Source organism: Miscanthus floridulus, chromosome 6 (assembly GCF_019320115.1).
Source record: "Miscanthus floridulus cultivar M001 chromosome 6, ASM1932011v1, whole genome shotgun sequence".
Lineage (NCBI taxonomy): Eukaryota > Viridiplantae > Streptophyta > Magnoliopsida > Poales > Poaceae > Miscanthus > Miscanthus floridulus.
The window spans coordinates 24,128,388-24,153,581 of NC_089585.1; the positions used below are offsets into that span (position 1 = coordinate 24,128,388).

The 25,194-nt window shown below is 43.3% G+C and overlaps 3 protein-coding genes and 1 pseudogene across 9 annotated transcripts; 2 read left to right on the plus strand and 2 right to left on the minus strand.

The window, feature by feature from the left end:
- Positions 1–1,099: 1,099 nt before the first annotated feature.
- LOC136457874 (uncharacterized) lies at positions 1,100–1,998 on the minus strand (annotated as a pseudogene).
- A 4,032-nt stretch (positions 1,999–6,030) lies between these two features.
- LOC136461872 (eukaryotic translation initiation factor 3 subunit A-like) lies at positions 6,031–15,475 on the plus strand. 2 transcript variants are annotated; one of them, XM_066461226.1, is made up of 14 exons: positions 6,031–6,160; positions 7,331–7,411; positions 8,118–8,599; positions 9,033–9,248; positions 9,339–9,707; positions 9,793–9,822; positions 10,551–10,778; positions 10,873–11,034; positions 11,587–11,808; positions 11,895–12,092; positions 12,730–12,933; positions 13,013–13,093; positions 13,654–13,855; positions 14,554–15,475. In XM_066461226.1, the coding sequence occupies exons 2-14, from the start codon at positions 7,366–7,368 to the stop codon at positions 15,198–15,200; spliced, it is 3,087 nt and encodes a 1,028-aa protein (XP_066317323.1). In that variant the 5' UTR covers positions 6,031–6,160; positions 7,331–7,365; the 3' UTR covers positions 15,201–15,475. The 2 variants fall into 2 exon arrangements, with proteins under 2 accessions (XP_066317323.1, XP_066317322.1); XM_066461225.1 differs by lacking the exon at positions 6,031–6,160 and adding an exon at positions 6,533–6,890.
- Positions 15,476–18,326: 2,851 nt separating this feature from the next.
- On the plus strand, positions 18,327–20,950 carry LOC136457875 (uncharacterized). 5 transcript variants are annotated; one of them, XM_066457889.1, is made up of 3 exons: positions 18,327–19,032; positions 19,148–19,216; positions 19,893–20,950. In XM_066457889.1, the coding sequence occupies exon 3, from the start codon at positions 19,952–19,954 to the stop codon at positions 20,786–20,788; it is 837 nt and encodes a 278-aa protein (XP_066313986.1). In that variant the 5' UTR covers positions 18,327–19,032; positions 19,148–19,216; positions 19,893–19,951; the 3' UTR covers positions 20,789–20,950. The 5 variants fall into 5 exon arrangements, with proteins under 5 accessions (XP_066313986.1, XP_066313987.1, XP_066313985.1 ...); XM_066457890.1 differs by having other exon boundaries at positions 19,927–20,950; XM_066457888.1 differs by having other exon boundaries at positions 18,327–18,712.
- A 331-nt stretch (positions 20,951–21,281) lies between these two features.
- Positions 21,282–25,142, minus strand: LOC136461873 (fruit protein pKIWI502-like). Of its 2 annotated transcripts, none has more exons than XM_066461228.1 (5): positions 24,123–25,129; positions 22,829–22,928; positions 22,647–22,742; positions 22,485–22,565; positions 21,282–21,805 (listed from the first exon to the last, which is right to left on the minus strand). In XM_066461228.1, the coding sequence occupies exons 1-5, from the start codon at positions 24,644–24,646 to the stop codon at positions 21,743–21,745; spliced, it is 864 nt and encodes a 287-aa protein (XP_066317325.1). In that variant the 5' UTR covers positions 24,647–25,129; the 3' UTR covers positions 21,282–21,742. The 2 variants fall into 2 exon arrangements, with proteins under 2 accessions (XP_066317325.1, XP_066317324.1); XM_066461227.1 differs by lacking the exon at positions 21,282–21,805 and adding an exon at positions 21,815–22,106 and having other exon boundaries at positions 24,123–25,142.
- Positions 25,143–25,194: the final 52 nt, after the last annotated feature.

Below are 25,194 nucleotides of genomic sequence, written 5' to 3' on the forward strand. Positions count from 1 at the left end.
TTTCTCTCTCATTCTCTAGCAAGTTGCAACCATTGAGAACCGGTGTGTTGAGTTGTTGTACGTGTCATTACAGGTAGATAATATACTGGCATATTATATGATATCTTCCTTGTTTGCTTGATTGCTTCAAAGCAACATGACCTAAAATAAGGACCATTTTGAGATATGATCCCTTTGTTGTTCCATAACAAGTTGCATGTACAGCTGAGGTCCACTCGGCATTCAGCAACACATGTACGTATATCTTGCTGAGCCGCCCACAGCGACAGCTTTTTTTTTACTTTCACAGAGGTATCCGCATACCTACGTTCATCAACCCTATACGCACACACAAACCATACCCTACAAACACGTACGTGTCCATGAGCACGTTAAATCCTACCACTAAAACAATATTGCCATTTAATCCTAAAATAAGTAATTTTTAGAAAAATAAAAGTTGAACCTAGGTTTCACCATAAGAAATCTAACAAATTAAGCTACTTTATTAAGTTCACAGGTGAAACATATCCATCGCATAGTTGTTAAAATCTCGATTCTATTGTACAATTTTACAACTTTATGATATTAGTTAATTTGGGTTGATTCTACAATTCAATTGAGTAGAGTCTACGATTTTACAATTGTAGCAGTTCTATCGTCCTACAATTTTTAATCAGGTGTTTCCCTATGTGCTATTATCAAGGTTCAAAATTGGTCACCAAAAAAGTTTGCCGGTCTTCGGTGACACTAGTGGAAACTTTTGTTCCTCTCGTGCTACAGATAATGCTGCAAATAGAGGCGCTAGCCGTCGAAATCTTTTCTATAGACAATAGTAAATTCCGATGGTGATCAGATAAAAACAGAATCAATAACATGTTGTGTATTATTTATATTTATTACTACAAAAATTGTATACCTTATTTAAAACAATGTATACATTCAAAAATTAAGATACTCATTTTATTATATTATTCTTAAGAAGGCTAATTCAGAATGCATTTTCAGGATATAGTTCGAGTGATGATTCACTTCGAAAAAGGCTCTCGATTTTCTTATTTTGTTTCCCGAGCACAAAAACTTGACAATCAATTTGCCAGTCGTGCGTGTAGACCCAAAAACCAATGGCTTTACCAAAAAAAAAGGGAAAAAGAAAAAAGAATAGCTGGAAGCTAGCTACTGTACACCCGGAAGCCAGCTCAAGCTTGCTGCCGCCCGCCTAACACCAGCGCAACCGAAGCTGCTCACTCCAGCGGCGCCCCGCCGGTCAACCGGCCGCCCGCCTCGTCACGGAACCTCCTCGATGGTGTCCAGCACCGGCTGCCACGACCGGTGCCGCCTCAACCCGGCGCCGCCGCCGCCCGACTTGCCTGCAGGGCCGGCGCGTAATTCACGTTTGCTATTATCCGCGCCGAGATCGCCGGTCTCGAGCAGGCGGAGCATCGGGTACACCCTGGCGCCATCGCTGCAGGCCTCGTCCTTCGCGTGGCTCCGGCCCCCGGTCGCGCTCCGGCGGCCGTGGTGGCGGTCGCGGTGGGCGGCGGTGGTGATCCTGATCCTCTTCCAGGCGGAGGCGGCGGCCGTGGCGGCGTGGGAGTCGGAGAGCGCGGCCATCTCCTCGTCGGTGAGCACGGAGTAGAGCATGTCCATGGGAAGGAAGGAAGTAGGCGTGGCGCGGCTGGAGGAGCTCGTCGGCGGCCACGCCGGGGACGCGGCAGCCGACGGCGAGGCGGCGGGCGTCGCAGACGAACTGGCCCGGGTGGTCGAGCATGAGCTCCGACGCGCGCACCGGGCGCGCCAGCCGCTTGACGGTGCCGTCCGCGTGGATCACCTTGGTGGTGTTGGCCGCCGCCGCCGAGGGTGACGACGACGAGGAGGCGCGGCCGCCGCCCCCCGCGGGCGCCACCGCCAGCTGTATGCACGACGGCGTGTTCCCCATGAACACGCACACCAACTCGATCAGAGCGAGGGGATCGGGATTCAGGAGATCAGAGGAGAAAGAGGAGGAGGGGACGAGACGGCGATCAGACGATGCCTTGTTGGGGCCAGTGAGAGGGAGATGGTGAAGCGGGTGTATGTATACGACGCCCGACGCAGCAGCAGGCGCAGGCCAGGGTGGAAGAGCCGAGTTGAGTTGGTGCGGTGCATGCATGCAAGAGGACAAGCAAATGATTTTGATTACTCTGATGATGCAGACAGGTTAGGAGCAGCTCGCTCGCTTAATCAACTCCAGAAATCTTTCTCGCTAGGTTACTATAGTCCCTCCCCAGTCCCCAGGATAACCAAGACAATTGTACTACATCCGTCCTAAAATAAATACAATTCTAGTACACAGTTTTAGTTCCTTATGTTTAACTAATTATAAATAAAAAAATATCATTTATAATACTAAACAAATACCATTAGAGTTACAAAAATATATTCTTTATAATAAATTAATTTGGAGTCATAAACGTGAATATCATTCGCTCTAGTTCAAACATGAACTACCTACGTGACACGCAAGACGCAACCCGTAGACGTTCTTTTTGGACAGAGGCAGTAGTACGTGGCAGCGAGAGGACGCGAGACAGCTCTCTGCTCTCCCCATGGACAAAACAGCTCTCGATTCGGCAGAGAGCGTCAAGCGACGACGCAGGGCATGCATGCATTTGGACCCTCCGTCTCGGTGGGAGGGATGTCACTGTATCAACCGCTCTAGCATGGCATCTGTTAATCACTTGTTAATTCGGCGGCCGGGTCTCTGTCACAGGATCACAGGCACAAGTTAGCTAAGCTTCTTAGTGCTGGCTAGGCTAGCTAGCCAGCTTGCTAATTCTAATCAAACACGCTGCTTTTCTTTCTTGCCTTTTTCAGACCTAAACTTAGCTTGCTGCAGCCTGCACCCTGCAGGCGCCTGCTAGCTGCTGCTGCGGGCCTGTTTAGTCCCAAATTTTTTTACACACTATCCATCACATCAAATCTTGCGGCACATGCATGGAGTATTAAATGTAGACGAAAAAAAAACTAATTATATAGTTGAGTGAAAAATCGCGAGACGAAACTTTCGAACCTAATTAGTCTATAATTAGACACTAATTGTCAAATAAAAACGAAAATGCCACAGTAGCCAAAACCTAATTTTTTTTTTCATCTAAACGCGCCCTTAGAATATGGGCTGCAGAGCTTGACAAAGTCCGGCAGACCGGCACCAACGGCCGCTTTGGCAGTGCAGTGCTAGCTACCTAGCCATTGTTGAGTTGGAGGCCACAAACTGATAACACGTTAACAAAGCTGATTAAGTTGATAGTACTAAGCTGGAGGTCGTCTTTTGTTCAGATAAAAAAGGAAAGAGGACAAGCAGAGACCAATCCATCACTCGTCGAACGGAGAAACAAGGCTAGCAGCAAATTGTTCAGAGTAGGTATTGTTGTTTTCTCTCACAACAAACTAGCACCAGTCGAACTTATCAGCCCAGAAATTAACCAGTAAACATGCTGAATAATGCTGTAACCAACAGAAGACGATAGCGGTTGTTCGAGAAAACTAATTCCTTCCGGTGCGATGGGGAACAAGCATTAGCTTCATTGACACATTGTTTTTCTTCTTCTTTATTGCTAAATTGCCATCTCGTTGTGGTTAGCTCATTAAACAAAGGGTGTGTGTGGGGGTGGTGGTGGGGGGTTTGCACTGCGAGGAGAGGGCCGGATGGATCGGCGTGGCGCGAAGGCGACAGACCCCGAGATGGACCTACTGGAAAATCAGAGGATTCCGGCGTCTTGCCTTGCCCCATATATTCCCCCAATCTTTGCCCGCCTGTGACCAGTCTAGTGCTGGCGACGCCAATCAAGGCGTTGGAATCTTAGGAGGGGAATTACGGTATTTTTAATCAGCTTCGGCACTGAAAAAAAGAGAGTTACTACTCGTGTAGTATGTCCTGCTCAAGTGCTGCACGTGTTCGCTCGGAAAGATGGGCATCTTTGCACGAAAGGCGGTACCATCTGTGCTCCACATTGAGCCAAGAGAGTAGTAGCTTCCCACGTGAAAAATTTACAGATGCCATCCCCCCGAGAGATATCCCCCACCCTAATCCAGAATTCTAGATCTTGGGCAAGCAACCGCACCGTGTATGCGTATGCGACATGATGAAAATGCGCACCACAGTGGTACCTTTTGGCGGCAGCAACACAACGTTTCGCTGAAATTTAGATTATACCTGATGCTTATGCTGAAATATTGTGAGAGGAAAAACACTGTTTGTTCGCTGAAAAATGCTGAGACAAATAGGGCCAGTATTGGAAATGCACAACACGACACATTGTACACATGGCCGGTCCTGAGTTTTTTAGACCTTAGAACGAAGTTAAAATTTAGGGCCTTTTTATATAAAAATATGATAACGATTATACTACTAGTACCACTCATTGCTAGTATATATATACACACTATACGAAATGTTACAAATAAACAGTTAATCGAATGCAAAAGCAAAGTCTATATCAAATAAAATTTAGAGAAACAATTAGTCAAAAATTAAACAATTATACAAATAGAAAATTCACAAAGACTAAGCAATTATACACTACCTTAGGGAGTCAAGTGCCTAGCACATTGAATATTTGAATACTCAATTAAATCGCAATTTGCAAATCCCAATTCGCAGGTCTTTGAAATCTGAATCACGCCCTATGATTAGGGAATAGGGAATTGGGGATCATAAGAGATAGGAATAGGACAGAGATTGATTCGTACCAATGCGGTTCAGTACATCACGTTCAGCTTCAGAGTTCAGTCGTATGCAGATGATCTGCTGCCTGCCTCATCACGTCCTATGCAGATGATCTGTAGCAGATCACGCCGGAGCGCGCAGTCGCGCGGACTGCCCGGCCGGCGGGCGGGCGGCGACCTCGCGCAGTCACGTAGAAGGAAAGGAAGTCCAACCGTAAAACTCGAAGGAAGGAAGCGACTCATGCGGATGCTGAATGCGTATCACCGGTGTCGTCGATTCATTGGACTCTGCTCTGGCGTATGTTTGGCTGTGTTGTACTAGTACTGTATGCATACCTGGGGAGAGGGGCCCATCGGCAACCTGGGCCTGGGACGCCTGCCCCTCCCGCCCCGCCCCACTTCAGGCCTGGGCCTAATTGTACGTAGGGTTTGTTTGGCAAAGGAAAGAAAACACGGAGAAATAAAAAAAAAATTACGGGACAGACAATGCACATACGGCTTGTTCGCTGGTTGGTTTCTGGGCTGGTTTGGGCTGGCTGGTGCTGATTTATTGTGAGAAAAAAACATTATTGGCTGGCTGGTTTAGGCTGGCTGAAACCAACCAGCGAGCTAGACAGGTCTTGCGCCTGGTACTATTTATAGTTGAAAATGCTAAACAAGTACCTGACTAATAGAAATTAGATTAGACTCGCCTTAAGCTTATGTTACATGGAGTTAAAGCAAGATTATGTTGTTTTTGGACCGGTGTTGCAGGTACTGGCTCTGCCACTGAACATAGTGGTAAGACGGAGGATTATAAAACATAGAAAAGAAATAGGAAGAGGTGTTTGGAACGCAGAAATTCAGAATGATATAGTCAAATGAATTATAGAAACATTGAAACAAACTTTAGTAGTGTATAGATTTAACAGTGTCCAAATTTCCTCAAACTACGTAGCCACGGACACCGAGACAGCGACGTGAACAGGGCACGTTAATTTTTTTTTGAGTTGCGGAGAAATGTAGGGAGAGGATTGTAATTTACCTCGAAATATCGAATCACCATTATTGGATTGGAAAACCAAAATTCTGTTTTTGTTTATAGACGAAAAAAACCAAGATTCTGTTGAAAAGGATGGCCATCTTCTATGGGCCTCTCTACAAGGCCCACATAAAACTGGGCCAGAGATTTCAACCCAATCCTCTGTTTCCCCTTGCCTCCGAAAACGTGGCCCCTACGGCTTGATCCCAGCTGCCCGTCCGAAGATCAGACACCCCCGCAGAGTCCCGTCACCTGAAAAGTGAAAACCAATGCCTATAGAATATAGATCCATCCACGTCGCGCAGAAAGCCAGAAACGCTCACCCCGCACCGCCCTGGCATCGCATCATCTTTCCCTTGCGTCACCGCTGTCTCCGTACGAACTCCCAGATCCCCACCTCCAAGCCAGACGGCCCCACGTTGCCTCCCCGTGCTCGTCGCCGGCGATCTACAGGTAACTTCGGCGCCCATCGTTCAGTCTCATCTCGATTAGTGGTATATCCGAGTTTCTCCGGTGTTTTTATATGGAATTTACCGTTCGAACCAGGGGCAGACCCACTTGAAATCAAGGGTATTCAGTTGAATATGCCTATTATTTTTGCTAAAAAGGAATCTATAGTGTATAATACACGAATGTGTTTTAATAAAAAGAATGAAAAATAGTCAACATGTCGGCGAATTCCTGAATTCAACTCGAACAATCTTCTCCTGCTGGCCCAACAACCGCTGGCCCAACAAGGTCCAGCTTCTCCCAGAGCCCCCCGCCGCCAGGAGCCCACGAGGCCACGACCAGGAGGACCCCCTCGTGGAGGCACACGCGAGTGATCGCGTCGCCGACTCGTTCCGTTCGATCCTTTTCATCCTCCTGTCTTCTCCCGTTTCTCTCCTCTCCCAAATTTCCCAAAACCCCTAGCGGCGGCGGCGGACGGCGGTGACCTGGGCGGTTGGGCGCTGGCCGCTGGGGCGGGGGCTGCGGGCGACGGCGCCTGACGTGCAGGGCGTGGCAGTCGAGCACCGAGCGGTCAGCGTAGGGTGTCCGGAGGTCTGCCACTCCGCCGATCGGAGCAGAGCCCCTGAGCCAGCCGATTGGAGCCTCTACGGTCGGCAGGGCGCCGGGCGGTTGCCGATTGGAGCAGAGACACCACTCCACCTGTCCTGTCCACCAGCACCAGTGAATTGAATTTGTAAGTTGGCTTTGCATTTCAATGCATCCTTGGATGCAATTTGTGAGTGGCTTCGAAAGAGCAGAGCTACAACCAGTGAGAATTAATTAGAGCGAGTTGCCACTTAGATATGTTGAACAATTGGCACTTCTATGTTGAACAATTTCAAGTTATGCTCAATTCTATAAAAACGTACTCAAATATGTGTTATATTGCTCTATTTATACACTTGTTACGATTACGATATGGTATTATATACATGCCAAATATTAGGTTTTTGGTTGTATTTTTTTATGACCCTTCATATTTTGAATGCCCAACCTCTAAATCGTGGGCCTGCCGCTAGTTCGAATCGATCTGTTGCGTGGTGAAAGCCTTTGCTCGATGGATTTCACGTTACTGCTTTCCTGAATACCTGACCTAACCCAGTTTTTGCTGTTTGGTTTGTTGGTGTGGTGCAGGAGTATATCGCCACCACAGAACCCTCACTGCGACCATGGCGACTTTTGCGAAACCTGAGAACGCACTCAAGAGAGCTGAAGGTACTGCTGGGACTTGGCTCGTTTTTTATCTGCAGCTATGCAGGTGGTGGTTGTTGCGGTAGTGTTGCAGCTACGCCTGCCACATGTAGAATTCGTTAGGCACTTGAGAATTAGGATAGCGTGAAGATGAAGCGTTTGATGTGTTTATTGCTATAATTCAATAGGAAATGTTTACTGCTGATGAAGCCATTGAGTGGTAGGTTAGATTCTACATGTTAGGTTGGTTTGGAAGTTCGAACATTGGCTAAATTGATGTTCCATTAGATAGGTGAGCCTCGGTTACTGCATATACAAACAAATATTAGCAAGTTGTCTGTTCTACCTCATTATGTGGGATAACTTGACACATTGAGATTCTTTTTTGATGAATTATGTCATGTAATAATGCTAAGCCATGCCATTTTAGTTTTAAGGCTTCCAGTGGAAGCTGAAGTGAACAGTGGCAGTACTTTTTTTTCCCCCCCCCTTATATCCATGTTTTTACTTGCTATTGCCAACTCCACGAGTACCAATAAGTTTACCAAAAAAAGAAAAGAAACCCCAAGAATTTGACCTCACTTTTTATTTTATCTAAACTGGTTTAGTTATTGCATGACTCATGACTTTGTACTGATATTGTTCTGAAGATGATCGCAAATTCTTAGACATCTACTCATATTGGCGCAAAAGATGTGTATACTGATCGCTTGCTCTGCTTTTATTTCAGAATTGATTCACGTTGGGCAAAAGCAGGCAGCTCTCCAGGTTTTACATGATCTCATTACCTCGAGAAGGTACAGGTCATGGCAAAAGCCTCTTGAAAAGATCATGATGAAGTATGTAGAACTCTGTGTTGACCTGAGGCAAGGAAGATATGCAAAAGATGGTCTTATTCAGTATAGGATTGTCTGCCAGCAAGTAAACGTGTCATCCTTGGAGGATGTCATAAAGCACTTCATGCAGCTTTCCAACGAGAGAGCTGAACAAGCTAAGAGTCAGGCAGAAGCCCTGGAAGATGCTCTGGACGTTGAAGATTTGGAAGCAGACAAGCGTCCCGAGGACCTGATGCTCAGTTTTGTTAGTGGGGAGAAAGGAAAGGACCGATCAGATAAAGAGGTTGTCACTCCTTGGTTTAAGTTCCTCTGGGAGACATACAGGACGGTTCTTGAGATACTAAAGAACAATTCAAAGCTTGAAGCGTTATATGCTGTAAGCTATTCTCTTATGAGCATTGTATTGTTTGTATTTGTTGAATTTACTTCGTATGTGATACGTAATTTGTCCATGATATCGGTACAGTACATTTACCATTTATATAGTTTTTTATTTTCTGTTGAATTATTTATACTTTTTTTGCCTCCCCTATATCTATTCAACAATCACCCTATTCAGATGTATGTGATCATACAACCAGTTTCTATCTGAAATTCACGTGCTTTTGCTATTAAATTCAAAACATATCTTCTGAAGTCAATAGCTTAATGTAATATCTAATATTCTGGTTAAATGGTTTGGCATTACTGACTTTCCTATCGGATCATGTACCTACATTTGCCTGTATTAATTTTATTCCTTGTACAATTTGTGCTCCGGTAAATACTTATGAGTAGCTTTTGTGACTGATTAACTTCCTAATATGCAGATGACTGCTCATAGGGCTTTTCAATTCTGTAAGCAGTATAAGAGAACAACTGAATTCCGTAGGTTGTGTGAGATCATCAGAAATCATCTTGCCAATCTCAATAAATATCGCGATCAAAGAGATCGGCCTGATCTGGCTGCACCTGAAAGTTTACAACTGTATCTTGATACACGTGTTGAACAGCTTAAAGTTGCTACAGAGGTTTCCCTATGGCAGGTTTGTTCCAGAACCTACGTATTTTAATTAATTCTTTATCCATGTAAATGTTACATTCCTCTAATTGTCACTGAATGTACCATCTTGCAGGAAGCCTTCCGATCTGTGGAAGATATCCATGGTTTGATGAGCATGGTGAAGAAAATGCCCAAACCTTCTGTCTTGGTGGTGTATTATGCAAAATTAACTGAAATTTTCTGGATATCTGATAGCCACCTTTATCATGCGTATGCATGGCTCAAGCTTTTCAACTTGCAAAAGAGCTACAATAAGAACTTGTCACAGAAGGATCTACAATTAATAGCATCTTCTTTCTTGCTCGCTGCACTATCTGTGGCACCTTATGACCAAAAATATGGTGCATCTCATTTTGAGACAGAGAATGAGAAGGAGCGTAACATGCGGATGGCCAACCTTGTTAACTTCTCGCTTGATTCCAAGCGTGAAAATAGAGAAATGGTTTGTTCTCCAAACTGTTTGTAAATTAAAGAGTTTGTTCAGTAGCACTTTTTCCACCCTGATCAGTCTGCTATCCTTTTTGCAGCCTTCAAGAGCATCTCTTCTATCCGAATTGGTACGTTCTGAAAATCATACTGTTATTCCTGCAACTGTGTTTTCTAATTTTTGTATTTGGTCTTACCACATGCATTCCTTTATAAACATTTTTTTTATTATTTTGTTTTATCACTCTAGAAAGATGTCTTGCTCGGGAAGGGACGTTTTAATGCGTGTGATATTGTAATTACATCAAACGGTTCAGCATGGCCATGACACTTTCAAAGAGCTTTCTTCTGTGGCAATTGTGCTGCTAAGTTATTTTTATGTTATAATTAACTGCTTATTTGCAGCACTTAACATGATTCTCCTTTTTACTATGTGAGTTGGATAGCTGAAATATGAAAGCATTGTCATCTCCTTACTCTGGTCCATCAATATTAGGATATGTATAATCCTGCACTAATCATAGATTGGGTGTAATCCCATAGATAGGCTAGCTGCCATATATAGCCTAGGATTCTTTCTATGTATAGCCTAGGATTGCTTCCTTGTACAGGGTATAGCTTTCCATATGTGTAATTTCCTTGTATACATATTAGCTATATATGAAAGGCTCCCCACCCACATTCAGTGTGTGGTGATTCCCTCCTTTCCTGTCTATTCTACATGGTATCGGAGCCTATCTATGGGATTACACCCAATCTATGATTAGTGCAGGATTATACATATCCTAATAATCAATATAAAATCAATGCTATCTCTCTGCTGTCATAAATAGCTATCAATATCTTTGATGGCTTGTAGGTGTCCAAAGGAGTCCTTTCATGTGCTTCCCAAGAAGTGCGAGATTTATACAACCTTTTGGAACATGAGTTTCTCCCTCTGGACCTTGCATCAAAAGTGCAGCCACTTCTTTCAAAGATTTCAAAGATTGGAGGGAAGCTTTCGTCAGCTTCTTCTGTTCCAGAGGTTAAGTTATCTCAGTACATATCAGCATTGGAGAAGCTGACAACATTGAGAGTGCTGCAACAGGTCCTAATTCACGTTCTGCTATATATGTTTGTACATATCTTATATAATTGCTATATGTTGCAATAATGATTTTAACGTCTCTTCCACTTCTCAGGCCTCTTTTATTTTCCAGTCCATGAAGATTGATATGCTCTCAAGAATGATCCCTTTCTTTGACTTCTCTGTTGTGGAGAAGATTTCTGTTGATGCTGTGAAACACAATTTTGTTGCTATAAAAGTTAACCATTTATCAGGAGCTGTTCATTTTGGTACTGTGGTATGTGGTCCTGACTCTGTTCATTATCTGTTCACAGTTGCCTCTTGGTTGTAAGCTTCGTGTAGATGTCTGTTATATCGTTTTCTTTTCATGATTTAAGTATTTAAGATGTGCAAGGTCTATATTGGCCCTCCATTATTTCATGTTCCTTGATGTTTTATCTTCTAGAAACACATGTATGCAGTACCACATGGGTCAAGGTTTTGTACAGTGGGTTCGCATTGTCACCGTGGTTATTACTATTTCTTAATGTTCTTCAATTAATTTACTTTTAATATATAGATACTCATCACCCACTATATGTATTTTATGACTTTATGAGCATGTGCTCCACTGTGGTACCCTTTTCTTTCAGAATACATGCAATAGCCCTTTAGCTCCTCAAATTGTGTTTGAACATATTTGTGAAATCTGGAAGATCTTGCTGGTGTTCTTATGTGCTTGAATTTACTTGGATTGCCAGCTATCTGTCATATATTTGTGTGATGCTGAATGCATTACTTCATGATGAGATCGAACACTGACATTATTATGACCAATTTCTCTTTATAGGACATAGAATCTGATGGATTAAGTGATCACCTTAGTGTTCTGGCTGATTCATTAAATAAAGCGAGGAATCATATTCGTCCACCAGTGAAAAAGCTGACTAAACTCGGTGAAAGTCTCATTAGTTTGGCTGGAATAGTGGAGAATGAACATAAGAGGCTTCTTGCAAGAAAGTCCATCATTGAAAAGCGCAAAGAAGAGCTTGAGCGCAAAATATTGGAGAAGGTATATGTTATTTGATTACTCTTCAATGCTTTCAAGTTTTTACCTTTTATATTACGTTTTTGTTTATGGTTGCTCTCTTTTTCCAGGAAAAAGAAGAAGAAACAAAGAGAATGAACAGTCAAAGGAAAACTGTGGACGAGGAAAGGGTGAGGCTTCTCAATGAACAGAAGCAGAGGGAGCACGAGCGGATTCGTAGAGAGATAGAGGAAAAAAATAAAGCAGAAGCAAAAAAGTTGCTAGAAGACTTGAAGAAAGCAGGGAAAAAACATGTCGTTGTTGAAGGGGTAAGAAACAGTTATTGCTTTACAACAACTAGCACTGCTTGCTATCTATATTTGTCAAAACAATGGTCCTTTATTTGCTTTAAGTTTCTATAAGGATTTTAGTGGAGGATCAGATAACCAGTAGGTGAAAGGCGATGTACATGTAGACATGATCAAGGTTTCAATTGGGAATTTCTGGCTCAAACAAGGAGGCGAACTCCATGCCGGGCTCAGATCTTGTATTTCGTGCTTCATTTCAGTATTGTACAAACGTGTTGGCACCTGTGTGCTCCTTTGGTTTTGTTAGTGTGGGCAACTTAGATGTCTGATATGGTGCATGGGATAATTGAATATTATTTTGGCTGCGGACTAAAATTTGATGGTACAAGAGTACGATAGAGCTAAATTTCATTTTTAATCCTAAATATGCTACATGCTAAGGCGGATGGTTGTATTTATTGATTTTCAGTTTTGTATTATCTTGCTACATGTACTATCGATAACATTGTGCCGTTGTACTGAAGTAATGTTGATCACAGTCACACTGCTAAAAGCCTAAAATTCTATATTCCAGTGTTGGCTAGAACTTGAATTACCGTTCTATCTTTGAATTGTAAACCTCTTCAATATTCTTATAGATCTGAATATTTGGGTGCAGGAGCTTACTAAGGAGGCCATCATGGAATTGGCATTGAATGAACAGTTGAAGGAGCGCCAGGAAATGGAGAAAAAACTGCAGAGGCTTGCAAAAACAATGGATTATCTGGAAAGGGCAAAAAGGCAGGAAGAGGCACCACTGATCGAGCAAGCTTTCGAGAAACGTCTTGAGGAAGAGAAGATCCTTCACGAGCAAGAGCAGCTTGTCAGTTTTCTACTGTTCTTTTATTGTTTATGCAGTTCAGATACATGTGAGCACTTTAGTCATTTATTTCTGCTTGCAGCGGGAGATTGAACTCAGCAAGCAACACCATGCTGGCGACTTGCAAGAGAAAAATAGACTTTCTCGAATGTTGGAACACAAGGTTCGTATGCTACTCATGTCTTTGTTATTAAGCCTCTACATCACAATGCAGGTTGCTTCTGTTTGGTATATATTTAACCTGTGATGCTGTTTTGATCCAAAACCACCTCTTATTACAAATGGCTATTTTGATATACACTTCGACTAATCTGTTACCATATAGCAATGAATTTATGGTTGCTTGCTACTTCCTCCGTTCCAAAATATAAGACGTTTTAGCTTTTCTAGATATGTTAGTTTTGCTATGCGCTTAGATATACACTGTCTAGATACATAGCAAAAACTATGTATCTTGAAAAACCAAAACGACTTATAATTTGGAACAGAGGGAGTATTTGTTATACATAGAATGCCTTACCCTATAATCAAGATAAGATTGCTCAGGATCTAATGCTGGCCACTGTAATTTTTCATTGAAATTTACAGAACATGATGCTCGAATTTGAGATTCTTTTGTGCCTCTTAACTAACGAGCTGTCAAGCTGACTATATATTCCGATATCTTTGTTCATGACAAATAACCTTCCCTTCTCTTCCTGACTTTCTGTTTCGCTGTTGCAGAATGCTTTCCAGGAGAAAATCGTCCAACGTCGTGAAGCTGAGTTTGGTCGTCTGAAAAAAGAGAGAGATGAACGGATCAGTCAGCTGATATCATCAAGAAAGCGTGAAAGGGAGACAGTAAGGAAATTGATGTATTATCTGAACCTGGAGGAACAGCGGATTGAAAGGCTTCGCGAGGAAGAGGAAGCTAGAAAATGTGAAGGCAAGTGAATTCTGAACCGATTATATTCATCATTCGTTGATTGTACTTGTTGGCACACTTCTGCTTGGTTTTTTTTGGGTACCTTTCGAAAGCAAAACTTTGACCAGTAAATTATTTTTTGTGTTATCCTGTAATTGTAGTCAAAATGGCCGTGGTGCATTGTTAAGTAAGAATGAGCAAAATGTGGCCTAGTTTACCTTGAAAGTTGGCCACTGGCTATTTCGCCCTAGTTCAGTTTGGTCTTCTGCGAAACTACTGAAATTGAACCATAACGTTGTAGTTCTTTCACCTAAAGCTAAAAGTTTACTTGTAGGTATAAATGTATAATGTTTTCAGTTTTGCGTGCTTTGTTTTAATACTAAAAATAATTGTCTGAATGCTGTTCACATGATTTCATTGGTTTTGATGTCTCGTTAATAATGAATCAAATTACGTTATGTTCGGTTTTGGTTCTCGACCATTGCAATACTAAAATTAGTTTTTGGTCAGTATATGAAGAGGTCCCTGTTCAAACTGATCCAACACTAACCTAACATTGATTTTTGATACTTAATCAACAAATAGCATAAACTCTATTTGCTACTGTGTAACTGAATGTGGCTCACTCTCTATATCATTCCATATTTGGCCAAATGGAACTTAAGGATTCAAATCCTGTTTCATCCATATTATTGATTATACTGTTTACTCTCCCGCAGAGGAAGAGAGGAGGAAGAGAGAGGAGGCTGAAAGGAAAGCTAAGCTTGATGCTATTGCTGAAAGGCAGCGACTTAGAGAGATGGAGTTGGAGGAGAAGGCAAAGGCGAGCAGGGAGAAGCTCCTGAAGGGATCTGAGGCTGTGCATACTCCTGATTCTACACCTGTTGCACAGCCACCTCGTGAGCCAGCAGCAGCCCCTGCTGCAGCTGTGGCAGCCGCTGCTCCAGCTCCTGGTAGATATATTCCGAAGTTTAAACTCAGCGGCGATAGCGGCAGCAGCTCTGGTGGCAGCCAGAGACCAACAGATGTGCGCTCACGCGATGAAGACCGCTGGGGTCCACCTGGTGGCAGCCAGAGACCAACAGATGTGCGCCCACGGGATGAAGACCGCTGGGGTCCACCTGGTGGCAGCCGGAGGCCAACAGATGTGCGCCCACGCGATGAAGACCGCTGGGGTCCACGTGGAGAGCGCTCGCGCCCTGATGAGCGTTCACTCAGGCAAGATGGCCCTCCTGCGCGACAGGATGCACCCCCACCCCGCCAAGATGGCCCTCCTCCGGCTACTGACCGCTGGCGTGGTGGATCAAGATTTTCCTCAAACTCTTCATCCTCCTCATCGACCTGGTCCACCAGGCCACGGAACTGATGCCGTGCCGCTGAGATTTTTTGCCATATGTCACTTGTGGAGACATCCGTGCACAATGTCTGCTAGTGATCTCGGCTAGAATGGTTACTTGAATTTGTTCTGTTTTGCCGACTGCACCTAAAATTTTGGAGGCACCTAAAATTTTGGAGGTAGTCTTTTAGTCTATGGCACCTTTCTGGTCAATGTTTTAACTTTCCAAGTTGCTATACTCCATGGATATTGTGTCTCTGTTTGTTAGTAATACTCAAATCTTGTGATGTTTTTATTGGCTCGTACCCTTGGTCGCCCGTCGGCAAATGCAGCCACTCTTTCCTTGTTGCGCCGGTTGACTTATCTCAGTTTGTGGAACGAACCTGTTGGTGTTTATACCCCCTTCATCCTTGAGTGTGGGTTAGTGTTTAGTAGCTACATTTAAACTGTGAATTCTGTTTTCTACTTATAACCGATGCTAATGGTCGATATGTTTTATTGTTTCGAAGGTTACCAAAACATTATACACGGGATTGGAGATTGTAGGTTGAAATTTGAGACTTGTTCTAATGGTGGTGTCAATTTGTTTGGAAATCTTGAGACAGTGTATTACTTTCATCATATCTCAATAACTCTAATTAATGCCATGTTTGTGCTTGTAGTACTACTTCACTTGCATTGCATTTGCTTAGATCGAAACTCCAGGACTAGCCTAACAAGAGTACTGCTAAGCAAAGCAATGGTGGTATGGTACCGTCATGTCCGCATAGCTCGATGGGTCTGTACTCCGTATGATCCGATTCGTTCGCTAGTCACCGTATACTCACTCCCTCCAATAAGAATTTTTTTTTCCTATTTCTCGAAAAAACAGATATTATGATCAAATTTGTATAAGAAACCGTTAATATTTATAATACATGATTAATAGAAATATATTTCTATAATAATTTATTGAGAGATATAAATATTGTTATTTTATATAAATCAAGTTAATTTAGAAGTTTAACCATCATAAATCCTATAGCGACCGCATAAATCCTACGGCGACATTTTTTATGTGATTAAGCATTAAACGTCAAGCGACACTATGTGATTCGATGCCTAGTTGTTTACACCAAAATTTAGGAAAAAGAACGTGGGAATTCAAAGTTTTCAGGATTGTGTCGTCAAGGAATCGATTAGATGTGAATCGGTATCAGCTGATTTAGGCTCCGTTCGCTTCGCCGAAAAGCCGATACACTATTCCGGCTGATTTGTTGTGAGAGGAAAAACTGTTCCGGCTGAAAAAATAAGCTGAAAAAGATGGATTATAAGAAAAGCGAACATGCGCTTAGATGCGATGTCAAAATCGTCTATTTTATAGATGACGTCAGCAGACGACGTCAATGGACTATGCTTGAATAGCGCCAGGAAGGTGTGTCGGACTCTACAGATAAGGAAAATTAGGGATCTAAGTTATTATTAAGTTAGGAAAATTTTCTTTTATTCCAAGAATTGTAATAAATCAGTATTTGAGTAGGATTCATATTTGGGTTTCGGGTATAAATATTAGACCCTGGTTATTGTAAAAAAGAAAAGACGAACACTCAATCAATACAGGCCCCGTTTGGCTTGCTGAATCTTGGCTGAAACTGGCTGAAAAACATTGTTCTGGATGAATTGTTGTGAGAGAAAAAACACTGTTTCGGTTGAAAAACCAAGCTGAATAGTGCTGTTTTTAAGGTAAGCCGAACGGAGCCACAATCTTTCCGGCTTTCGCCATCGCATTAAGAGTATGAGTAATGTAGATCTCAGCGAGTTCTTCAGCAAACAGGGCTGCATCGACTGATCGACCTCCAGCTTGCTTGTGAGTATCGTCATGACTTGTATTGTGCTTGTAAAGCTGCATCAGCTGATTGATCTTTTATGAGCCATAATATAAGTTAGTTATCAATATGTATCGTAGTTTGTAAGGCTGCATCAGATGATTGATCTGTTACGAATCATAATATAGATCAAAGTTATCGATCTTGTGTTAAATAAGTTGTTGTTTAATACAATATCATCAGTTATAGAATCTGCTAAGATTAGTAAGGTTTTTCTTGCTGTTTTTCGTTGATTCACCAGTTATCGATCTTGTTATAATTAATGTTTTATTAATTATAACAAATCAACTGATTGAGATAGAGATAGATCGATATCATATCATCTTAATTGGTCGTCCTTCGATCTGGTCACGCTTTAAATCTTATAATCGATGGCTTAATTCTGCTAGATCGGCTGTTTTATCTTTATTCCAATCAAACATAGTATGCATCTAAAGACACGTTTCAATCTTGAATAAACTCACAAATTAATGAGATATAATCTAATGATACTACCATAGCTGCATCGATCCGGTCAAGCCTCATTGGTAAGACTTTAGATTAGAAATTATCGATTAGTGGTCTTGTTCATGATCAATATATGTACTCTGTTTGTTTGCTATGACTGCATCGGCTATTTTAGCCGATTTGCCTATACTCTTATGCATATAGCATGTTTTCATGAATATGTCAGGATATAGATGGTTTTATAGATTCTTTGAATTTAGTTTGTTATCATTATCATAGTTGCATCAATCCGATCGAACCTCATTGTTGATGATAATAGATTAGATTCAAACTGTTTGTAGATTTATTTATATTAAACAACTGATTTGTTCGCATGTTATATTCTTTTCATCAAACTTATCGGCTCGACGCTTTATATCGATCATGTTCCATTTAGCCGACGATGCTTTCTAATGTTCCATGAGCATCGGTTATTCTGATTCATATCATTATTATTTAATATTAGCCGATAATCCTTGATTTAAAGATCTTTATTTTATGGATACGTCGGTCGATAGCCTTATTGAATCGGCTATCTAACCATACATTTGGAATGGTCTGGTACAATACCGATATGTTTCACCTTAAATTACTGATAGGATTATTCTCCCATGATCAATTGCAGGTTAAATTGATTGACACGTCGTTAAATTTCTATAATCGATTAGTTCTGTGTTGAAGCCAAACAGATTTATGATCTTGTTCCACTTGTTAAATTTTATGTAACGCTAGTAGTATAGGAGGATATCCACTGCTGTGTCTGCGCAGCTGGAAGCCTCAGTGTAGGGCTTCGTTGCCGTGTTTTTTTCCCCGAAGAAAAATGCCTGTTGCGGTGTTACTTGTTGTACGGCGGTAGGCACGCGCCGAACGAACGCGCGTTCCATGACACGCCCTCCTCGGCCATCCACGCCCCGTCGTCGAAGTTGCGCGCGTAGCTCGCCGAGTCATACTGGTCGCCGCCTTCGCCCGCAGCGGCCCCCGGCAACCCACAACCTCCGCGTGCACGACCACCGCCGCCGCGCGGCGTACAGCCGGGCGACCCGGTTGCGGCGGCGACGGGCCAAGTTTCCTTTCTCTTCTCTCATCAGTCTGCGACTAGGCGGCGACGACCTTCACGCACGATACGAACCTTCGCCGCCTACCCGCGCTTCGCCAATTCGCTGAGTCCCGCTCTTGCCCGCTTGTTTTGCGGTATTCTCCCAATCTTTTCCCGAAAAAAAAAATCGTCGAATTTTTGAACTCTATGATGCTACGATGGTAGCGCGCTTTGGCTCAGATCGTGTCTTCTGGTGGCGTTGGCTCCAGATCGGGGTGACTGCAGCCAGATCTGTGAGCTGCAGGGGTTAAATGTCTTATAAAGCGCAGTTAGGGTTTGGGGCGCGGTGGTTCTCGGCTGTTGTTCTGGTTCAGATCTGTCGTGTTTTTCGAGAATCCTCGGGTGTATGGACTTCAAATTTTGTTAGCTCTCTGTTGTGCGATGTGAATTGGAATTGGATGCGGATGGGATCTGAGTACGCTTCGCTGTCTTTATGCACGGATGTGTTTCTTAGTCGAGAATACCCCTTTCAAATTACTTTTCCCGAATTTATATTTTCCAACTGTGTTTTCGTTTGGTTGCTATTGCAGGTGAATTGTGGTCTAAGCAAAAGGAAAAGGAAGGGTCTTTCTCCAGACTTGGGAATTTTGGACGACAAGGTAAGAGTGTATAATCGTGCATACTCTGTGTTCGGTTCTTGGTGGCGACTGCAATTAGCCTTAGCTTCTCCTAGTGATAACCTTCATGCTTGTGCAGCAGTGTCTGCTCGTATTACTGTCATTTCGAAATATAGGATGTTGGGAGTTAAAATTAATTAGAAGTCTGTGTCTCTTTTGCTGCACCCAGATTCATAACCATAATCATGTTTAAAAAATTGCTTTATGAAGAGCCATTTTTCATTTATCAGGGGCCACTGATTTTGGTCTACCATATCTTTCTCACATAAGTTATTTTTTAGGATATTGTGTATAGTTGTGATACCTTTGAGATCCCTTTTGTTAACATAGTTTTATGAGCTTGAAAGCTTAGAAGCCATTTAGCTTTGAACATGATTGATTGGCCACTCTCCATAGAAAGTTGACTTGAACATTATTTGAATTGCGTGAGTATTATCAAGAATACATTGGTTACAGTACATTTGAGGCTTAAACTAGCTCAAAGCGCATCCAAGTAATTTGCTGTTAGGAATTAATTCACCACATTTTGTTATGTCTGTACATGGAAAATTTGTTGTTGAAAGCTTTCAATCTATCTGATTAGATTTACATCTCTACTAGTGCGCTATATAATTTCAGTCGTTCAAAAAACTAACAGTGTTTTTGTCTCTTTTATGAGATGCACTTCCTTGCATCATTTCACGTCCCTACAGGTTTTGTGTTATCTGATTTTTCGGGATGGATGCCAAAAGGTTCCTGCAGCTGGTCGAAGAGAAGAAAAGGAGGATCCTTGAGAAGAAAGAAGCCCCACTAAAGTGGGAGCAGAAGCTAGAAGCAGCAGCTAAGGCCAAGGCTGATGCAGAAGCAAAGGCGAAGAAGCTAAAATCAAGAAAGCACAGGAGGAGAGGAGAATCTTCTTCGGACCCTGACAGTGACTATGACAGCGATATTGATAGGAAACATAGGAAGAGGAAGGACCGTAGAAGGAACAAGAAGCATGAACATTCTGACTCTGATGCCAGGAGACGCAAGCATAGGTCCAGAAGGAGCACAGACTCAAGTGACGAGAGCGACAGTGAATATGAGAGCAGGTCTGAAGAAGAACGTCCAAGGAAGAAGCGCTCGCACAGAAGAAGGCATCACCGACACTCTTCAAGGTCAGACTCTGAAGACTGCAGCAGTGACGAGGAAGAACAGAGATCTGCCAAGGATCATTCTCAGAGCCGCAGACGCCACCATCGGTCATCCGATGATGACTCGGACAAGGACAAGGGCAAGGTTAAGTCGAGACATGGGAAGCGTCTGAGATCAAGTGACGAGGATGCAAGGTCAGATTCCAACAGCCATAAGCATCTCAGGAGCCAATCCTTGGAGGAGTCATCAGATGATAGAGATGCTGCTGAATCAGGGAAGATGAGAAATGGCAAAAGGTCTCACAAGAATGGCCACCGTCACCACCTTCACCGTCACCATCGGCACCACCATGAAAGGCATAGTAACTCTGCAGAACCTAATGACAAGAGGCAACTATTGAAAGATGGCCAGAGGGCCCTTGGAAGTGAGAGCGCAAACTGAAGATACCCCGGAAAGATCGATATTTCGTTCGTGATGTTCTCAGTTAATAATTGTTGAGGACAGAAAGATCAATTTTTCCTTCCTGATGTTCTCCGTTAATTGTTGTTGTGCTGATAACATATTTCTTCGATTTGTGCTATGAAACGTTAGAAGATACTTATATTTGCTGGCTTCGAAAATTTGTTAAGAGTTGACAATGAAGCGTGATTTTTGATACGAGTGCTTGGAAGACAGCTATTCAGTGCCTGAACCTATTGCTTCTGCTGGGTTTCAACTCTAACTTACCCCAACTTGTTTGGGACTTAAAAGGCGTTATGTTGCTGCTGCAGCAGCATTTGGTTAGCTGTCCGACCTCCGAAGGCTGAAGTCGATAAAAGGGCTAGAACGGAGACATTGTGTCCTACTGTAGTGGTGCATTTTTAAGTATTAGATCATTGAGACCCATAGTGCAACAGACACTTTGAACGCGTCTAAATTAAGAGACCCCCTAAATTAAACAGCATGCATCGATATGCTACATTCCACTCAATTAATACAAAATTCTGACAATATACACCAAAATCTCAGCGCTGCAAAAGGCACACAGCGCATATACGGAGTACTAACTGCAAATAATGCTACATCTATATCTCCTCTTTTTTCTAAAAAAAAAAGACCTTGCTTGGTACATCGGCGCCTTACATTATATCCCCGGATAAATGTCTCAGATGCTACAAAACAATCTCAACTAGGGCCTTTGGTGATTGTGGTCACATGCTGTTGAGATTTACATAAGGCATTCAGCAATAAGCCAATATGGTGATTGTGGTCACGAGGGGAAATGATCTGCCCTTATTACGCAACTGTCTTCCTGTTGCTGCATTCGCACTGCTTTAAAGAATAGCTGCTCGATTGTATTGTAGTACAAAAAAGGTACAGCCTCCAAAAAAGGATGGAACAGTGTCCTACTAGCGGTCAGAAGTTAGTTAAGATCCTGTCTTTTGACAAACCATCAGCAACAAGAACTCTTGTGATTTCCTACGTCATACGAACATTTACATAAGATCAGCAAAGAAGCATAGAAGACAACATTTACCATAAAGAAATTGGATGGGTGTTAATCCTGAATGACAAGCATAGAAGACAACATTTATCAAACAATGTACAAACTTCCAGGCTGTTTGGCTGGCCTGAAAAATAAGCCAAAATACTGTTTCGGCTGGATTGTTGTAAGAGAAAAATACTGTTCTGACTGGAAGACACGTTCATGTTAACAGTGCAAGCGTGAGTGCCTGAGTGGGCTGGCCAGCCAGCCGAACAGCCGGCTAGTCATTTTAGTCTGCCAAAAATAGACACTATGAACTATAGATCAGCACAAACAAAATATGGTTCAAAACATGACAATGGCGTGCAACTTTATGATTTATGTTAAGTAGATGTCCCTAACAATGAACAAACTAAAACCTTGTAGTAGATAAAAATTCTGAGCTTCCAATAATTATTAGCCTATATTACATATCGATGCAGGCCCCTATTATAAGAACATTTCTAATGTTTCCATGTTCAGAAGAGAAAAAAACATGTTGAAGTAGAGAACATTGTGACACATGGGTACAAAAAAAAATGCTGAATGTAGAAGGTGCTACCAACTTGTGTCTAATAGTTACCTCGAGTGTCTAAGATAAAAATGAGAGGAAAACAAGCAAAATTACCATACCTCAGTCATCTGTTTATGCCCACACAAAATTGCTCCCACTGATGAAGGGTTTACAATATTCTTCATCCTTGAGAACACATTCTACAAAATGCAAAAGAAACTCTATAACACACAAAAACACAACAAACTCTAAATAACATGGGAGTAAAAAGATAACAGCACCTGGACATAACCTCGCTCGCCTGTCCATTGACCATCTGGTCTTGACAGGACAGGTACAATTTTAACTCCTCTGGATTCCCAATCATGGAACCTCTCCTGTCAGACCACATAGTCACCAGCCATCATATACGGAGTATGACATTATACAAACTGTACAACTAATCTGACATAAACCTACCTACCTGATATCCCATCCTCTGAAGATTTCTAACCCCATAAAAGAGGCTTACACCAGTTTTCTTGTTTTCAGCAAAACCTGACTCAATAAGTGATCGTATAGGGCTGCAATTAACAAATGTGAAGGAGAGACTGAGAATAATTATATATTCCAATGTACATGCATCTGCATGTCTTGTACAAGTGTACTTGTACGCATTTGAATAGATACACTAATACAGACTTCTTAGGGCAAGGGTGTATATGTGCTTTCATAACATAGATATAGCTTATCTAGAGAGCAGGCTTCTAGAGGCAATGATGTTTGCAGCTGAATAAATCTGACAAAGCTATTCATGGGAATGGTATTGCTCATTCATCGAAGGGATAGAGGAATCCAATCAAGAACAGGGCATTGTTGGTAAATTGCTTGGTATGGCATGTGGCAGCACAGCATAGAACATACATGCAACAACTAAATGGCTTATTTATCTGAAGAAGTGAAAACCTAATAAATATCTTGCAGCTAATGCCTTTTCACGCTTATATCTTCCACTGAGCATGTGCATGTTCTGATTATATCCCAAGTCCCAAGAGTACTAATGGTTGGTTAAGCAATTAGGAGAAACTTATGGATCAAGATTTGTTGGAAGTAATACGAGAAATAGCTCGCACAATAGATAATGGATATATACATATAATAATCCAGCATAGTTGGTTCACATGGGGCGCATTGCAGTCACTCTTGGTCTGAGCTTGCAATGGTGAAGTCGGAGCTGCTCGCTGTGGGGTGCGGCAATGCTGGGCAACGATGACGTGCTGCTTTCTCCTCCTAGATATGCCTTGTTGTAGTGTTGCTGTTTGTAGGTCGGAGCTGCTTGTTGCTACAAGCTCGGCGACGATGACACATGACGGCTCTGTCTTTTATGGGTTGGTGCTGTGTGTTTGCAGGAGGGTTGTTGTTTGGGGCGCCGGGCCTAGTTTTTTTTTCTCGGTTTTCCTACTAACAAACCGTGCGGCTGTAAGGTTTTGGGCCCAGTTTCCCTATAAACCAGATCAATTCTCTTCTTATTAATTGCAGGAGCACCCTGCCTTCTTCGAAGAGGTTTTTTTGAAGAAAAAAAATCCAGATGGCACCCTCACCCCGTATGATTATCACAATTTAGTAATTGATCCTTTTTCTCGCCACAATTCCGAATTGCATCAAACTGTGGATTATTTGAGGCCTAAAATGGAGCAGCTGTGCATGGTGCAGTGCAATTGATGCGGGTTTGACCAATGAAGGATAGCCTGTCGGAAAGGGCAGTGGTAGAAACGCACCTGATCCCGGATCCGGTGGCGAAGACGAGAACGTCGCAGGCATCGGCTATCCTGGTGACGTCAAATCCGCGGCCGACGACGCTGGCGCCAACATGGACGAGGTCGCCGGGGCGGAGGTCACAGAGGCGCGCGGAGGGGGTTCCCGGGAGGCACTTGACGAGGAAGTCGAAGCAGGAAGGTGACCCTGACCCGGCTAGGGCCTCGGGCGCCGGCGCGGGCGCGGGCGGGGGAGGAGGGGATGCGATGGCGAGGAAGATGGGGTATGGCGCGGCGGGGAGACGGAAGGGGAGGAACTGGCCGGCGGCGGCGTGGGAGGCGAGGAGCCCCCGGTGCGCGGAGAGGTCAAGCGAGACGTGGAACAGCGAGGCATCGGCGGTGGCCGGGCGGACGCAGGCAAGCGGAGCCTCGGTCCACTCGGTTGGGAGCTGGGCCGGGGCGGCGGAGGCGAGCGCAGCGGCGGAGAGGAGGCGTAGGTGGTGCGGCCGGAGCAGGTGGAGGCGGCGCGGCGCGGACCGCAGGAGCATGGAGGGTGCCCGAGGGGTGGTCGGCGATCTGCAGGGCGTGCAGGTGCCGCACCCGCGTGGTCAGGACAGACAGGACGGGCGAGCCGGCGACGGTGAAGAGGGAGAGAAGGTGCCGGCACGGATCTTCTCGGTGGCCTCCCGCGAGGCTGGAACGCTGTAGAGGCCTATGCTATGCTATGCGATGACCGAATGAGGTGTACGCCTTTGATTTCTCCTTTTTCGTCAACGTGAACACGTGGCAAAAATAGAAGAGAAAAAAAATACTGTACGTAGCAAGGAAGACGGCCGTCCCTCGTGCAAACAGCGGTATCATTTGCACAATCACCACAGATGAAACAAAGCAATGAACCAGCGTAAACTGCGGAGAAAACAATTTTCAGTGAAGTCTAATACCCATCGCTAAACTTGTAGCGCTAAATTTGTACCGCTGTGTGCCTGTGTTCCTAAAATCTGATATGACTGTCGGTCATAAGATAACTTTTGCACTACACTGTGGATGCTCTGAGGCTAGGAGCTAAGCTTTGCCCACGTCAGCGCGGTGACATGGT

Excerpts from the sequence above, each read along its gene's own strand:
- LOC136461872 (XM_066461226.1), top strand. The coding sequence starts at position 7,366 with ATGGCGACTTTTGCGAAACCTGAGAACGCACTCAAGAGAGCTGAAG. Across the intron at positions 9,823-10,550 it reads CATCTCTTCTATCCGAATTG|GTGTCCAAAGGAGTCCTTTC; the intron begins GTACGTTCTGAA and ends GATGGCTTGTAG. Across the intron at positions 11,035-11,586 it reads CTGTTCATTTTGGTACTGTG|GACATAGAATCTGATGGATT; the intron begins GTATGTGGTCCT and ends TTCTCTTTATAG.
- LOC136457875 (XM_066457887.1), top strand. The coding sequence starts at position 19,952 with ATGGATGCCAAAAGGTTCCTGCAGCTGGTCGAAGAGAAGAAAAGGAGG.
- LOC136461873 (XM_066461227.1), bottom strand. The coding sequence starts at position 24,646 with ATGCTCCTGCGGTCCGCGCCGCGCCGCCTCCACCTGCTCCGGCCGCAC. Across the intron at positions 22,929-24,122 it reads GCCACCGGATCCGGGATCAG|CCCTATACGATCACTTATTG; the intron begins GTGCGTTTCTAC and ends TGTTAATTGCAG. Across the intron at positions 22,566-22,646 it reads GCGAGCGAGGTTATGTCCAG|AATGTGTTCTCAAGGATGAA; the intron begins GTGCTGTTATCT and ends TGCATTTTGTAG.